The following is a 15,766-nucleotide window of genomic DNA, read 5'->3' as shown; positions in this document are numbered from 1 at the left end:
CATGGTTGTCACAAGAGGAGGAAGTGGACTCTAAGCCTCAACTCGCCTTTTACTAACTTAAGCTGATATTTTAACCCTACCAGACAGGGGTAGCCAGGCTTCAGTTGCTCATAGGTTTCACACCCCTCAAACAGCAATGTAGGCTGCAGTTCTAGCCTCACTTTTACCTGAAAGCCCTACTGAATTCAATAGGATTGAGTCAATATGTAAACTATTTTGTTTTTTTCTTTTGTATTTTTTTACAATCAAGCGTTGTGATTTTTACGAAATAAATAAATAAATAGACAGACAGTGGCGTAGCGTGGGTTGTCAGCACCCGGGGCAAGGCAAGTAATTTGCGCCCCCTAACCCGTGGATTTGCGCCCCCTAACCCTAACCCCCAGATGTTGCGCCCGGTGCGGCCGGCCCCCCTGCACCCCCCACGCTACGCCACTGTAGACAGACACAATTAAGATAGAATAAATAGGTAGACACTGTTAGGATCGCAAGGTCAGATTGTAAACACCCTGAGGCAGGGAGCTTTTCGTTTTTGTTTGGACACTCTTTTGAAACGCCATGTTCACTGAAAGTGGCAAATATAATAATAATCTGTCAATTGTGTTATTTATATTCACATGATAAACAGCACTGCGTTTTATATTGCCACGGATATTTGGCTCTTGAAGCTTCGCTGTTTTTACTGCGATACTTCAGGAGCGGATGTCGCGCGCGCACCCACACGAGGGAAACTCCCCCGCTTTCAACGGTCGCCGACGGATTTAATGTAAATTAAATAGGTGGGAAACGGCTTCTGAGGAACAGCAGCCACAGGAGTGTTTCCGGCGCCGACTGAATCTCCTCCCCCTTCCTCGGCGCGGCCTCAGTTTCCTTGCTGTGGGAGCCGAAGGTCACGGTAAGGCGGGAACTAAGTGGAGACAGAAAATATAATAAGGTTTTTCTTCAACCTGTTTTCCACAGCTGCCAGGTTACTTGACGGATGAAAGAAGGGAATTCCCGTCTTGGCCTAATTCCGGCCGGCAGCAGGCAAGCACCTCCATGACTACATCATCCGGCATGCCTTTAGAGGCGAGAATGGCACGCTGGGAATTGTAGTTTACATGTGCTGTTCTGGTCTGCGAGGCTATGTCGCGTTTATGTGTTTATAGCTATGTGGGACGAGGGTTGGGCTTGGAAAGGAGCTTAGAATTTCGAAGCGCCAAAAGCGGCCCTTTCTTTCCCGGGCCGAGCAAAACTGGTTGTGGGAGTGGAGTCGGAGCAGCAGGGCTGCTGTTGTTGCTAAATGCCTTTGGGTCCCGCCTTTTCATTGTATGACGGTCCTGCCAGTAGGCCTCCCCCTGCTTCTCTCTCTCTCTCTCTCTCTCTCTCTCTCTCTCTCTCTCTCTCTGTTATTTTTCTCGCCCCTATTTTGCCTTTGCGGGAGAACCGACCCCGATTTTCAGTTCAGTGGGATTTAGTCAGGGTTGGTTCCAAGGTGTAGCGCTGGGCTTTCCTCAGAACATTTCTCGCCTCCACAGCTTCCAGTCACAGTATGTTAAGGTACTTCGTAGCCCGGATTCAATTATTGCTCCCCGGATTCAGGTTGGAATCCTTACCCGCGGAAAATTCCGAGGAAGACCCCAGAATTTTGAGGCTCTGGAAGGAGGATACCAAATGGGACAATGCCTTCTCTTTTTGTATTCATAGAGTATTAAGCAACAAGCCCATTAGTAAATCAACAAACACTCTCCTTTTTTTCTTTTATGCTTTAAAATGTTTAATAACAGGATGCTTGCAGCTTGAGCCTCTTCAGATTTATGCAGAAGTAAGAAAGTGGTTTTGAGGCACCCCTCTGCCCTCTCAAGACAAGTACAGTCATCATAACTACAACCTTATACAATTATTTGGGGCTAATTGATGAGTCACTCCTGAAGAACTAGATGCAGGAAGAGGGGAGCGAAAGGGCAGCAAAGCACTGACTTCACTCTCCCTCTCTTTTCTCCCACGTAAGAAAAGCCCTGCTGGCAAAAGAATATTGGTTTATAGTTTTTAAGGAAATAGAGGGAATGACAAGACAGACCATAGATATCGCCCCAAAGCTTGCCTTACTGAATATATATATTGGATATAATTAGACCAAAAAGTCAAGAACTTAAAGGACATTTGTTGATGGCAGCTTTTTAAACAGTGGCCGGGTGTTTGTGAAGCCTGAAGGGAGCCATGATGTACAATTGGCTTGGAAAAGTTTGGTAAATGGAACTTTGTCGAAAACCTGGCTTACAAACTGAAGCAGGTTAAAGGTCAAAACTGGATAGATGTATGCCAGTCTGGTATAATTCCATCACCTATATGAACAAGAAAGAAGAACAGAAAGCCACTGAAACAGTATGGGAAGTCTGCAAACAGGATTTGAGTGCAACAGCATTCCTTCCACTTGTGATTCCCAGCAACCAGTATTCAGAGGCATACTGCCTGTGACCGTGGAAGTAGTATATAGCCATAATGGTTGCTAGCAATGGATAGTCTTATCCTCCACAAATTTGTCTGATCCCCTTTAAAACAACTGGTGACTATCACTACATCTTGTGGTAGCAATTCTATAATTCATCTATGAACTGTGTGAAAAAGTACTTACTTTTCCCCATCCTCAACTTTTCCAACACCATCCAGCAACACTTTAATCCCCCTCATCTCAGGAGAGAAACTGAAAGCAGAAAGGGTGCCACATTCTTCACCTAGTACCCCTCCTCACCTTGGGCAGTAGAGGACCCAGGCGCATCACTGCCCCGTTTGCCTAAGTTAGTTAAAGAAAGTGTTGGTTCTTCTATTCTGTTATCTCCTCTTGTTAATCTTTTGTGCAAAATGTCAACAACAGATAAACAAAATGCCTTTTCTGCTTTCCCAGTAGCATTATAAGAAGGGAGAAGTAGCTTACAATCCACCTGAGAAGAAAGAGAGAGAGGAAAATAAACTCTTCCACATTTGGCTGCTGTGGTGTAGGTGGGTACACACCTGGAATTCTTTTCATAGCAAATCACTCCTGGTTCACATGCTCTTTTTCTAGCCATCCAGCACGTTCTCCTGCCAGTGCTGCACTGTTGGAAGCAGTATGCCTCTGAATACTCGTATTTTGAAACCACAGGTTGGGGAATGCTGTTGTGTTCAGGCTTTGCTTGGAGGTTCCCATGCATCTGGTTGGCCACTATGAGGACAGGATGCTGGACTAGATGGCTTTGGCCTGATCTAGCAGTCTGTTCTTATGATTGAGGTTCCTCTGCCACACTTACATATGCCAGCTGGTGAAGGGCCAAACTTGATCTTATGTGGGAGTTCCATGACTCAGATGTCCCTCATTTTTTTCTTTCTTAAAAAATGAGGATTAGGCATCACAGAAGGGCTTCAATTTGTTTACCATGTAGAAATAAGAAATAATGTGATTAAGTGTATAAAAGTGTATTTCATTATTGTTATAGGATGGAGAGCACTGAGGACCCAGAAAACAGACTCCTCCTGCAGCCCTGGACTTCAGTCTGCTTTGATGAGTCCACAAAACTGATGATTAAGGTTTGGTTTGGAGATGCTGGCTATGCCTTGCTCCTTTCTGACCTCAGCAGTATGTGGTACGAAAAGGTAGATACTGAGGTGATACAACAGAGATCAAAGGTAAGTAAAGAATTAGGGTTGTGAAATGTGCACATGGTATATCCACCTCAGCAGCTATTCCATCAGCTCAGGCTTAAAAGAAACCTTAACAAGGCAATTCTGCACAGACAATACATTCTTGTTTGTCACTAGCCCTGTTTTGTAAATGTTCTGCATTCTTACACTGCGACTGCTATCCTATCAGTAGGCACAGCCTCCAAATCAGTAGAAGCCTTCACTAAAACTAAAAAGAATCTCAAAGTGGCATAGAGGGCTCATCCACACTTCTTTTTGTCTCGTGATTTCTAGTCGTGGGCCTGAGAGGTTCTTTTTATTTGTCCCACCACTTTCCGTGGGAGAACCTGCTGTTTACTTCTGAATTGGAACAAACATCAATTGGATTTTATGTGAGTTAACTTTCATTCCTGGGGAAAGTGGCAGGACAAAAAAAGAACCTCTTGGACCCATGACTGGAAATCACAGGACTAATACTGTAGGTGAAATCATGGGACAAAAGGAAGTGCAGATGAGCCCAGAGTGTGACTGGGGATTTTGTGTGGAATCATCACTTCTCAGAAATTTTATTTTTCATCTAACATTGCATTTATATCCCACCTTATCTCCAAGGAGCTCAAAGTGATGTTTATGGTTCTTTCTATTCCCATTTTATCTACAAAACAAGCCTATTATGTAGGTTGGGCTGAAAGAGAGTGACTGGCCCAAGGTTATCCAATGAGCTTTATGACTGAGTGTTAATTTGAACCTTAATCTTCTGGATTCTAGTTCAATACGCTTAATGACTTCACCACAACCCATATCCAGTAGGTGTCTGTTAGCACTCATACTTCCATATTCCAAGTTGCCAGTGAGTAGAGTAGAGTTTTCTCAGGTACAGGTTATTGTACATTGAATGCTTAGAAGATACAATATCTTTGCAACAAGGGAAAGTGCTGCAGCTGAGTGGCAAAGTATGCAGAAGCTGCCAGGTTCAATCCCCAATGGCTCCCTGTAGAGATGGGAATATTACCTGTCTGAAAACCTGGAGGACTCTTCTGTGGGCATTAGTAATTTTGCCCCCATCTCTTTTTTTAAAAAATATAACTTTATTGAATAATACAGTCTTATTGTATTTTTTGAAATCTCATCCAGGAGCTAAATAAGCGTTTGACAGCTCATGTATCCTCCTTCCTGAGCCGCCTGCGCAGTCTGATATGTCCCCTTCTGGAAGGAGAAAAGAGCAGTTCCACCATCTTCTCCTGCCAGCTCAGCTCCAGCACACTGACTCTTCGTGTGAAGAGTGAGCTCTCAGGGCTACCGTTCTACTGGGATTTCCGTTGTTCAGCAGCACCTGTTAAGATGGTGAGTTGGCTCTTGGATTGAGAAGGAAGGTCAGGGCTTCAGTGGAGTACTTCTTGGTTTCTGGATCTTCCAGGGAAGGGATAAAGATATTTGAGTGACGATAAGAAACTCAGATATGTTTGCCTAGATCTAAGAGGATTCTAGGCACAGACCAGCAAATGGATTAATGGAATAATTCTTAGCTATTAGCTGAGATGTTCTGAGGATATAGCTTCCCCTTCATAGTCATGGTTTTGGTTTCAGCCCTGCTTATCAGTTAATTGGCAAATGCTCTGGATCTGCTTGTTATTAAAGTGTAGGATTGTGTACAGTGGTACCTCGGGTTACAGACACTTCAGGTTACAGATGCTTCAGGTTACAGATTAAGGTTAAGAACAGTTTCAGGTTAAGAATGGACCTCCAGAACGAATTAAGTCCTTAACCTGAGGTATCACTGTACTTGCATCAGCCATCATCTGCCAAAAAGCAGATCCTTGTAGTAGAGTGTGAGACCTAATACAATGTGAGAATTGGAGCCAATTTCTTGAACACCTTAATGCAGGGGTAGCCAATGTGGTGCCCTTCAGATGTTGTTGGGCTCAACTCCCATCAGCCCAGGTCAGCATGGCCAATGGCCAGAGATGATGGGAATTGTAGGCCAGTAAATATCTGGAGGACACCATGTTGGCTACCCATGCCTCACTTAAGGTGTTATGCTGGTGACACTACTACCAAGCATTTAAATGGTAAAACATTAACAACTGAGTCCATAATGAATATTTGGCTGAAAGTGGGCCCCAGGTTTGAAAATATTAGACTACTGTTTTTTAGGCTGCCTGGAAACTAGAAAATTGCATTCTGTTTTTTTAATGTTTGCTTTAGTGTCTCTGGATGGCATCTCATCCTATGCCATCCTCTGCTCAGTTGCAGAGTGCTGCCTTCCTGCTCTGTATGTTTTGTCTGTCTGTTTACATAATACTACTTAGGATGTGGAAGCAGATGTCGTCTTGGGACCAGCTTTGCTCAGATAAATGCCTAAATGCTCTGCTCTCATATAGTTTTTAGCTGACTGGTTACAGTTTTGCCATGTGTGCACCAGGGGGCACTGCATACCCAGGTAACATTCTCTTCTGACTGGCCTAGAGATACGGAATTTAGTTGTGTTATTTCACTTGAGATTTGTTATTACTTGCATCTCAGAGAGCATGAGAGACATACTTTTTTAAAAAGTAAAATAACAGACAGCTGTATAGAACCTAAACACCTTTTTGAGATAATGTAGCTTTCTAGGCTGGTGCTATTTCAGAAGAGCACTAGCACTTGGGAGTTAATAGCTATTTTATCTATTGCTTATGCATCATTCTGCATCTCTTGTCAGTTGTCAAGTGTTTGATGGACCTTGCACTTTTAGATATTCTACTGAGCTATGCTACTGGGCTACTAACTCAAGTATTTGTTTTTTGCACTTTTATGCTGTGAAACGTAACAGCTCTGCCTGGGGAAAGCTGCCTGGGCAGGTTGATTGAGTTCCCCTATGTGGCATATCTCTTCTTTCTTTCCTGTCTGGCAGGCATTGGTCCCTAAATGTTAGAATCAGTTGAGAACTGAGTGATCCAGGGCTGCCCAGCTGCATGCCATAGCTCTTCCACATCTAATTTTAGCTTTTTCACCACTTACTTTGTGTCTCGGATGGTGTATGCAACCAGTATTTTGGCTGACAGTTGAGGTTGTTCTTGTTTCCCAAGGTGGGCGGATTTTCTTTTATTCCGATTAAAACAGGAAAATTAGGACTTTTTAGGGAGCAAGCATATTGTTCCAAAGTCCATATTCCATGATGGCAAGTACAGCTCAATAATCCATAGAGTATTTCAGACCTTGATGCCATAATGCTTTGAGGGTAAATATTTATTCTGCACCTTGATTTTAACATCTCTCTTTTCAGCTACAGTGTGAAATATATGTTTCATGCACCTTGCTTTTTCTCATGCAGCTTTCTGGGAGGTGCTGGAACAGCAGAGACTAGGGGCTCATACAGACTTGCGCTTGCCCCATGCCTAGAAAGCATGGGTTCAGATAGTTTTCTGCTTGTCCCAAGCTTTCTAGTCATGGATCCAAACAGTTTTGCCCTTGTCCTACTGCTTTCTCCCGGAAAATCCATTCTTTTGCAGTAAATCAGAGTAAACATCATCCAGAGAAAACTTGAAAGACGTTTGCTCTGATTCAGCAGTAAACATCAGATTCACTCAGGGGGAAAGTGACGGGCACAGGCAAGTCTGGATGAGCTCTAGGTCTGAATTGCACGTTTCTCACTCAAAGTCCAGCATGAGCTTTTATTTTTAAATGACCAGGTTAAAAACCTTGTTGCAGAGCCCTCTTGTGGCAAACAACAAAAAACTCTGCTACTGTAGTCTGAGGACCATTATTGATCATGGCAGTGTCCCAAATAGAGTTTATGACACATGGCAGAGCTTTTCCTTCTCATTTGCAAATATACATTTGCTGGTTCTTATAGTGTCCCTCTCTGAAGGGGATGGAGCGGAAGATAGTGTGTGGCTTCATTGGCACTTTTGTCATCCCTGTGCTTGGTTTAAATGACCATGGCTGGCACCAGGCCCTTTACTCTCATTGCTGCTTGTTGACCCTTGCCCTTCTTTTCTGTGCCCTATGACAGGTGTTCCACCACCTTGTGCAGCCCCTGATGGCGATGAGCTTGGTGTTGCAGAGTCAAGTGCAGGAGCTGGCATCCTTGTTGCTCCGAAAGGATGCCGAGATCGAAGACTACCGGGAGAGTGGGGCTACTCTCAGTCGAGGTAAGGACGGAGGGTGCTGCCTGCACTCTGCTCCACTTTGGGACACAAGCTTTCTTCCTTCCTTCCTTCCTTCCTCATGGCTGGCACCGAGCATGCAGTCTTTGGCCATTAGCCATCCTGACCTGGATTTCACACACAGCTGCTCCAGACTATTAACCAGAAGCTTTGGGGTCAGTGCCCTGAAGGTGGAAAGAGCTGGACACTGACCAGTAGCTGAAATGCTTGGGGGCTAGCCAAAGGGCTCTTTCCTTTCCTTTGAGCATCTGGCTGCAACCCAGGAGGCTGGGGCCTTTGCCAGCTTGTAAAGGAGCTTGAGTGGAGTCAGGCTGTTCTTTCTGCTCTGTAGAAGCTCTGCAAGCATTTGGAGCAAATGGGGGCTCCCCTGCTCTTGGAATCATAGAATCAAAGATCGGAAGGGACCACAAAGGGTCATCTAGTCCAACCCCCTATAATGCAGGAATCTCAACTAAAGCATCCAACCTTTGCTTAAAAAACCTCCAATGAAGGAAAGTCTACAACCTCCCAAGGGAGTCTTTTCCACCATCAAACAGCTCTTACCATCAGTTCTTGATGTTTAGTTGGAATATCCTTTCTTGTAACTTGAAGCCATTGGTTCATGTCCTACCCTCCAGAGCAGGAGAAAGCAATCTTGCTCCATCTTCTATGTAGCAGTCCTTAAGATATTTGAAGATAGCTATCATATCTCTTCTCAGTCTCCTCTTTTCCAAGATAAACATACACAGCTCCTTCAACCATTCCTCATAAGGCTTGGTTCTTCTTACCCCCTGCAAAGTTGCAGATAAGCCTACAGGTGTTCTGTTTCAGATACTTTTGGGGGTAGGGAGGGATTCCACTGCTGGCTGTTAAACCCCAGAGAATGGAAAGATTCAGATTAGCCAGACAGGGATTGGGTTGTGCCAGTGATGTGTGTTCAAGGTTTAGTATGTACTCTGGGACAGCAGAGGAGACCTTGTGTTGCCCTGCTCTTCCTCTGTACAACCATGTAGTGTGATTGATTGTCATATCATCTTAAGTGTCCCCTTTTCCCCACCCCACTTGGTAATTGCTGGGGAAAGTGGATCGGAACTTCTAATTTGGCATGGCTTGTTCTTTGCACAGTCTCTTTGAGCAGATGCCAGCCACTGTTCTCACTGATTGTTTATACAGCTTGCAGATATCTGCCACTTGTGAAATAGGCCTTCACAATTATTCTTATTCTTATTAATTGAACGCATTACACAAAAAGGTATTCAAGTGATGTACAACATATATAAGAGCATGGGGTTTTATTCAACAGTGCTAAGAAGTAGTTCTGTCTGGGCAAGAATTTCTGCTTGCACAATAGAACTTCCCTCCCTTCCCCCTGTGTGCCTCAAAATCTGTTCTTGGGGTTCCCAACCCTCTGTAGCAGATCTGGGGAAAACAGGAGGGGAAGGGGGATGTCCCATTGCTCTAGGGGTAATCCTTGCATTACAGACAAATGAGTAGAATACCAAGCATAGGAAAAATACATTATAATAAAACACATTTACACAAAGCCACACACAAATCATAAAAAATATACAAAACTGCCACCAGTAACAGCATCTGAAAGTTTTGGCAGCACAGCTAACAGCAGACATTTTAGTCCATCAAAAACCACTGCTTCAATCAGACCATCCAGTGCTATAACGGAGAAGAAATGGCAAGTTACCTTGGAAACCTAGGACAAGAATAAGGCTCTCTGCAGGTCATACATTACCAGGGTTACACCTTCCTGGCCAAGTTGCCATCTCTGGGTATCTGCTTGAACCTCATTTTGGACAGGGAAAGTTGGTCTTAGATTCCAATTTCCTTTTTTAATTATCAGGTAGTGCTAGATCTTACACCATTGACTCAAAGAACAAGGGGTTTGACATGGTTCCTACATATGTACATGCACGCAGCTGTGCTTTCTTGCATTTATTTAGCTAGAGGTGGTATTTTGCACAGTTGGCTCTTTTACAAAGACTGAACTCCATACATGTGACTTGTCATACCCCACTTCTATATTAGTCTAAAATGACAGGCTGAGTTGGGCCAGGGATTTCCTGAGGCACAGAGGACCGGAGATATGTTCTGTCCCCGCAGGGGAGAGCTCTGTGTTCTCAGAGCTAGGAAATAGGATGTATCACAGATGTGTTACATTTGTCCTCAGTTACCCTAGATAGACCACTGACCTCAGGCCCCTTCCTGGGAGCGAGGTGTAAAGCGCTCTCTTCTTGGAGGTTTACTAGTCATTACCTATGTAGCATGGTCCTCTTATTCACCCTTTTCATTTTTCTTCACACCAACCCTGTGAGGTAGGTTGTCCCTATTAGCAGAGGAGTGGGCTGAGAGAAAGTTTTCCAGACTCCCTTGTGGAGCCTTTGTTTGAACTGGGGTTTGAACTTCAGTCTCTTGGGTTTAACACTATGCATCAGGCCATACATATTACATCATGTTGACATAGTTAGATGCAGTTGTCCCAAGGTATATACCAGTTGAACTACTCAGTGCCTAGCTGTGGACTTGACACAGGAAAAGGGTGTTGATTAATCTTTGTGTGTTCTCAGGTGGGAATGGGATAAGATTGCTTGAGTTATCTTTCAATAAGTGATATATAGCTATTTCCAAGGTAATGTAGCATCTGAAGAATAAAGAGAGCTTGTATACCTGGCCAGATTGGAGCACCGCTCACTCTTCTATTGTTGGTACTTCTCTTGCAGAACGTTTAAAGACAGAACCTTTCAATGAAGAATCTTTCCTACAAACATTTGAGACTAAGGTACAAGAATCTTCATGTTTTCATTAAGTTATTGTATAGGAGAAATTGCTTCTCCTAATTAATTTGGTAAATGGTAGTATTGTGGGCAGTAGTGGCATGTACTCAGAGCTTCTGGTTGTGGTGGTCTGCCAGTGGGATATCTTGATTCTCCAATTCTTCACTGGTTTCCTTCTCCCCTTTCCTCTGGTTGGTTATTCTTCTCTCTGAAAAGTTATACTAATAGGCATCATGAACTGCAGCTATACATGCATGAGCATGACTGTGCCATGTAGGTGTGCTTTGGTTTTGGTTAACTGTAGGCAGGTATGATTAGTTTAGCATAGGTTTGTGTAATGTTGTCTTTCCAATCTGTTGTACAGTCATGTTGTGAAGTGCCAGAGTAAATGAGCCATTGTTGTGTTGTGATAGATTAAGCTGCAGTTAGCATAATGTGTGATTGTGTCACAGAGTTTGGATTAATATGGCATCTAAGTGAGAATTTATTTAGGGCATATCTCTCCTGCAAATGTAAAACTGATTTATTAGACTACTGTGTCTCAGGGAATCCCAGGGACTGTAATTTTATGAGAGGAAGCTAGGGATCTCTATTGGAAATCCCTGTAACCTCACCAGTTACCATTCCCAATAATCTCTGGGGGCAAACTGTGGCACTTAGTTTGTACTATAAATTTGGACAAAGTGATGGCATCTGTACATCTGCCAAGTAATTTTTTTTACGCCCTTCCCACCAGTGCTAGCACTGAAGTTTCCCATTTCCCCTATGCAAGCAAATCCCATTAACCCTTATTAGCTTTTCTGCTGTTCTTGATAAAGCAGGTGTTAAGACTGTTTTCCAGCAGTCAGAGTTGAGAATCCTGAACATTCTTTATTGCTTTTATGGAGTGTACCCCTTTCCAACCCCATTTTTCCCATTTTGCCATTTTTCTTCTGGGCAGTAACTACTCCCCTCCCCCTTGCCATCTTATCTCCATGTTGGTTGGTTTTCTGCCTCTTCCATCTACTAGTTAAAATAAGCAGCAAATGAAGTCCTATGCTAATGTCAACATTTATAGAGTGCTATGCATTTAGTGGTGTCTGAAGTGGTTGGCTCTCGCTCTTAGGCCATCTTGGCCCATTGTGGATTGTCTACATTTTGTGTGTATCATTATCTGCTGATACCCAACCACCAGGGTTCTGATGTTAGTGTTTATGAGCTTGTTCTGTTTGGAGCAGGTCCCTTAGCAGCCCTTTTTTACTTATCTGTTCCAGAACATGGCTGCTGGTTTGAGCTCAAGGAGAGGTTATGCCTAAGCAATATGCACACCTGTCTGTCGGGGTTTCAGTATAGGAGCTTGCTGATTATGTATCAGAGCCCCCAGAGTTTCACCGCTCTTAACAATGTACAAGCTTGTAATTCATGTCATAGGAAGTGGCTTGTGGAATTTTCCCACGCTCCTACTCTTACCGGCTGCAGTGATTTCATGCTCTCTTTCCAATGCCACGTGCCGTGACTGAAAGTTTCTTATTCCCTGCAGGCTGAGGAGTGGAGGGTTATAGAGTAAGGTCTGTTGGCATGCACTTGAAAGAGATGGATGCTTAAGTAGTAATTGTTTTATGATAATAGGGACAGGATTCCAGAGTGCAGCACTAGAACCAGTGGGTGGATATTGCAGGAAAGCAGATTTTGGCTAAATATTAGGGGAAAAAACCAGATTGCCTCTGGAGATAATGGGCTTTCCTTCCCTGGAGATATTTAAGACACAAACTGTACTGCCATCTGTCAAATGCTGTAAGAATCCAACACTGAGCAGAAGGCTGGATTGGATTATCTCTAAGATCCCATACAACTTCATTATTCTATGATAACATTGCCACTTCCTTTAAATCAGGCCTGTGCAACTAGTCACCCACCAGACTAAAAGTAGGCCACCAGCCATGTATGGCATCCTACCAGGACCTTTGTAGCTTCTGGTTTTCCTGTCTTCCTTCTGGACAGCATTTGGTTTGGTGGGTCATACATTGTGCAGGCCTGTCTAGGGTGTAGCTGACAGCTATACTCATGTGAATGTATAATGCTAGTTAGTGGACATCAGGGTAGCCTACTTCCAATATTTCAGTGGTAGAATGCATGCTTTCCATGCAAAAGGTCCTAGGTTCCATCACTGGAATCTCCCAAGTAGGGCTGGGGAAGATCTCTCCCTGCCTGAGACTCTGGAGAGCCATTTCCAGTCAGTGTTGTAAACAATGCTGAGCTAAATGAACCAATGGCCTGCTTTTTTTTTAGTATAAAGCAGTTTCCTTTGTTCAAATTCAGAGGATGAAGTTGCAGACCTCTTTAAATTATCGACTTAAGTTTGTGACACAATTGTCTGGGATACTTCCAAAAGTAAAAGTGGGGTGGTTTTCAGCTAAGTTTTCCTTGGAGTAGACCCACTGAAATTAATGAATATGACTAAGTTAGGTCCATTAATTTCAATGTGTCTGCCCTGTATAAAACTTAGTAGCTTATAAAGGGCTACTATACCAAGGGAGGAATTTAGTGTCACATTAAGGCTATCATTCCATCAGGGAAACATTTTGGCTTGCCAAAAAGAGCAATTTCTCCCTCTCCTCCCCCCACATGCTGTTGCAAGGGTTCTTCTGATCCCTCTGGACCATCTTTTCCCCCCTTTATTGAGGGAGGGACTCAGTTGTAGAGAAGTGGAAACCCAATTGCACAATCACACCCATAGTGTATACAACTGAGAGGAAAGCTGAGCTGAGAAAACAAGGATTGGTGGTTCAGTGCCCAATTTGGTAGGTGAGACCAGCTGGTGAGGGCCTGGTGCATTGAGAAATTGAAGACAAGTTGAAGAGGGTGCTGAGCATAGAATGAAAGATGTCAAGAGACTGGAAGGGCAGTTTCCCTTCAGAAGAGGGATGGATAAGAATGAATGTGTTTTCCTTTTTATGAAAGGTAATGAAAAAGAAAGAGGGAGCACCTGTTCTTTCCTGGCCCTATTAAGAGTCCTGAAGAGAAAAAGGGGGCTATTCTAGGTGGCTTTATTTTTTTATTTTGACAGAGATTCTAATAATATGTCTTGAGGCTATTTGCAGACAGGGTTTTAGGAGTTCCTTTTGAGACTTAGATGAGTTGTTGGGCTATTGGAGAATGTGTTGATGGAGGAAGGTTAGGCAATACTCATCAATGCATGCTAATCTTTATTCAGTGCATGAATACTGTCTGAAGACCTCTACCTATGTAACTTCTGTGCAGTCCTTAAGGGTTTTCATGCCAGGTGAGGGCAGCTGCTGTTCCCTATTCTACTTTTCTTATGCTGTTCTGTAGGAGGCTTTTTTTCTTGGCATTTTGTGCTGCAGCCTGCTTATCGGTAGACACAAGTCTGGGCAGCAAAGAGCTATTGTACCTATAATTCCTCAAGCTGCACAGCAAGCCTGGACCTTGGTCTGGAACCACATTTGTCTTAGCTGCTCATTTGCAAGTAGCTGTTGATTCAAATATAGCCTGTCCCCAAGAATATTTCCCCAGAATATTTTTGTGTACCATGGTCCTGACTTTTGTGCTGCACCTTTGTCCGTCTCTGCGCAGTTAGCTCCAGCAAACAGGATGTGGAGGGCTCATGGGTCAACCTGGGCTGGACCAGAAGGATGTGCCATCAAAATAAGCAATGCTGAAGAGGAAGATAAACAAACAGGCGGCTCCCCAGTGTGTCCGTCACTTCTGTAGCTGGGCAGGCTAAGTGAGTGATAGAGCAGGGAGTGTGGACATCTGCAGAAGAGCACCCTCCCACTGACGTCAGTAAGCACTGGGTCAAAGCTGCTGTTAGCACGACGGAGGGAGGAGGAGGGGGTTCCCTCCCCTGGATTAGGGTTAAGAGGGCTAGACAAGGGGTGCACGTCAGTGTCTTGAAAGTCTCCTGGGGATTGTGGAGGGAGGAATTGGGAGAACTGATCTGGGAAGTCACTTTGGCACTGCCATGCTTGTTGTAGGGGCTAGAAAGAGTGTGGAAGGAATGTTAGTGGCATATACATATATATGTACATATGACTTTTAATTCTTAGACTTCAGCTGCAATCTTAACACCACTTGCTTGGAAATAAGCTCCATTGATTTCAATAGGACTTCCTTCTGAATACACACACAACTGTGCTGTTAAAATGATTGAATGATCATTCCCAGAGGACTCTGTGAACTATAATTTTGTGAGAGAGACTAAGGATTTCTAAAATCCTCAACACCTTTGCAAATTACAGTTATTTGAGGGAATCCATGACACTTATATGTTGGTTTTATACTATATAGTGGATAGATGATGATGATTTATTACATTTGTATACCGCCCTTCCAGCTGAAGATCCGAGGGTGGTTCACAACAGAAAAATACAAAATGAGAATACATAATACAGAATAAAACAAAAACAAACTGATAACCCCCTCCCACAAACACATTTTAAAAGCCATAGAATGTTAATCAGCAGAATGCGTGGTTGAAGAGAAATGTTTTTGCCTGGCAGCTAAAGATATGTAATGAAGGCATCAGGTGAGCCTCCATGGGGAGAGTTTTCCACAAATGAGGAGCCACTGCAGAAAAGGCTTGTTCTTGTGTTACCACCCTCCAGACCTCTCATGAAGGGCCTCAGATGATGGTCACAGGGTTTGGTTTGGTTCATATTGGGAGAGGCAGTCCTTGAAGTATTGCAGTCCTGCACCATTTAGAACTATATAGATCAAAACCAGCACTTTGAATTGGGCCCAGAAACTAATTGGCAGCCAGTGTAGTCAGGTTAGGATTGGTGTAATATGCTCAAATTGTCTTGTCCAAGTGAGCAACCTGGCCACTAAATTCTGCACCAGCTGAATTTTAGAGGCGGCCTTACATATGGCGTGTTGCAGTAATCCAACCTAGAAATGTTGGTGGTGATAACAATAATAAGTAATATAGACCTGTATGTTTTGGATGCTGAAGGCCCCCATTTCAATCCCTGATATCTTCAGGTAGGGCTAGGAAAGGCTGTTGTCAGAAACCCTGGTGAGTTAGATAATACTGAACTAGAAGGATCAATATGGGATTCCTCTGAGAGTGGCCTAAATTATTTTGTGCTGGGAAGTAGACTTGGGACAGCAGGATAAAAAAATTCCTTCCAGTAGCACCTTAAAGACCAACTAAGTTAGTTCTTGGTATGAGCTTTCGTGTGCATGCACACTTCTTCAGACGAAAGCTCATACCAAGAACTA

At 43.6% G+C, this 15,766-nt stretch overlaps 1 protein-coding gene and 1 long non-coding RNA gene across 4 annotated transcripts in view; one reads left to right on the top strand and one right to left on the bottom strand.

The window, feature by feature from the left end:
• Nucleotides 1-454: 454 nt before the first annotated feature.
• On the bottom strand, nucleotides 455-1,547 carry LOC310708324. Its single transcript, XR_014526950.1, has 2 exons — nucleotides 1,428-1,547; nucleotides 455-904 (listed from the first exon to the last, which is right to left on the bottom strand). It is a non-coding gene; the product is annotated as an uncharacterized lncRNA (long non-coding RNA).
• NHEJ1 (non-homologous end joining factor 1) overlaps nucleotides 458-15,766 on the top strand; it is a 124,754-nt gene continuing 109,445 nt past the window's right edge. Inside the window, exons 1-6 of one of the 3 annotated variants that reach the window (XM_083505091.1) lie at nucleotides 458-892; nucleotides 2,882-2,976; nucleotides 3,450-3,639; nucleotides 4,768-4,977; nucleotides 7,628-7,766; nucleotides 10,493-10,551. In XM_083505091.1, the coding sequence (XP_083361217.1) occupies nucleotides 3,451-3,639; nucleotides 4,768-4,977; nucleotides 7,628-7,766; nucleotides 10,493-10,551 (597 nt within the window). In that variant the 5' untranslated portion in view covers nucleotides 458-892; nucleotides 2,882-2,976; nucleotide 3,450. Of the gene's footprint in view, nucleotides 893-1,427; nucleotides 1,537-2,881; nucleotides 2,977-3,449; nucleotides 3,640-4,767; nucleotides 4,978-7,627; nucleotides 7,767-10,492; nucleotides 10,552-15,766 lie in introns of those variants that run through there. The other 2 variants (XM_083505092.1, XM_083505093.1) reach the window with 2 other exon arrangements.

The sequence above is a fragment of the Podarcis liolepis genome, assembly GCF_965112155.1.
Source record: "Podarcis liolepis genome assembly, chromosome: 1".
In the NCBI taxonomy this organism is placed as follows: Eukaryota; Metazoa; Chordata; class Lepidosauria; order Squamata; family Lacertidae; genus Podarcis; species Podarcis liolepis.
This window is presented reverse-complemented; position numbering and strand designations above follow the sequence as displayed.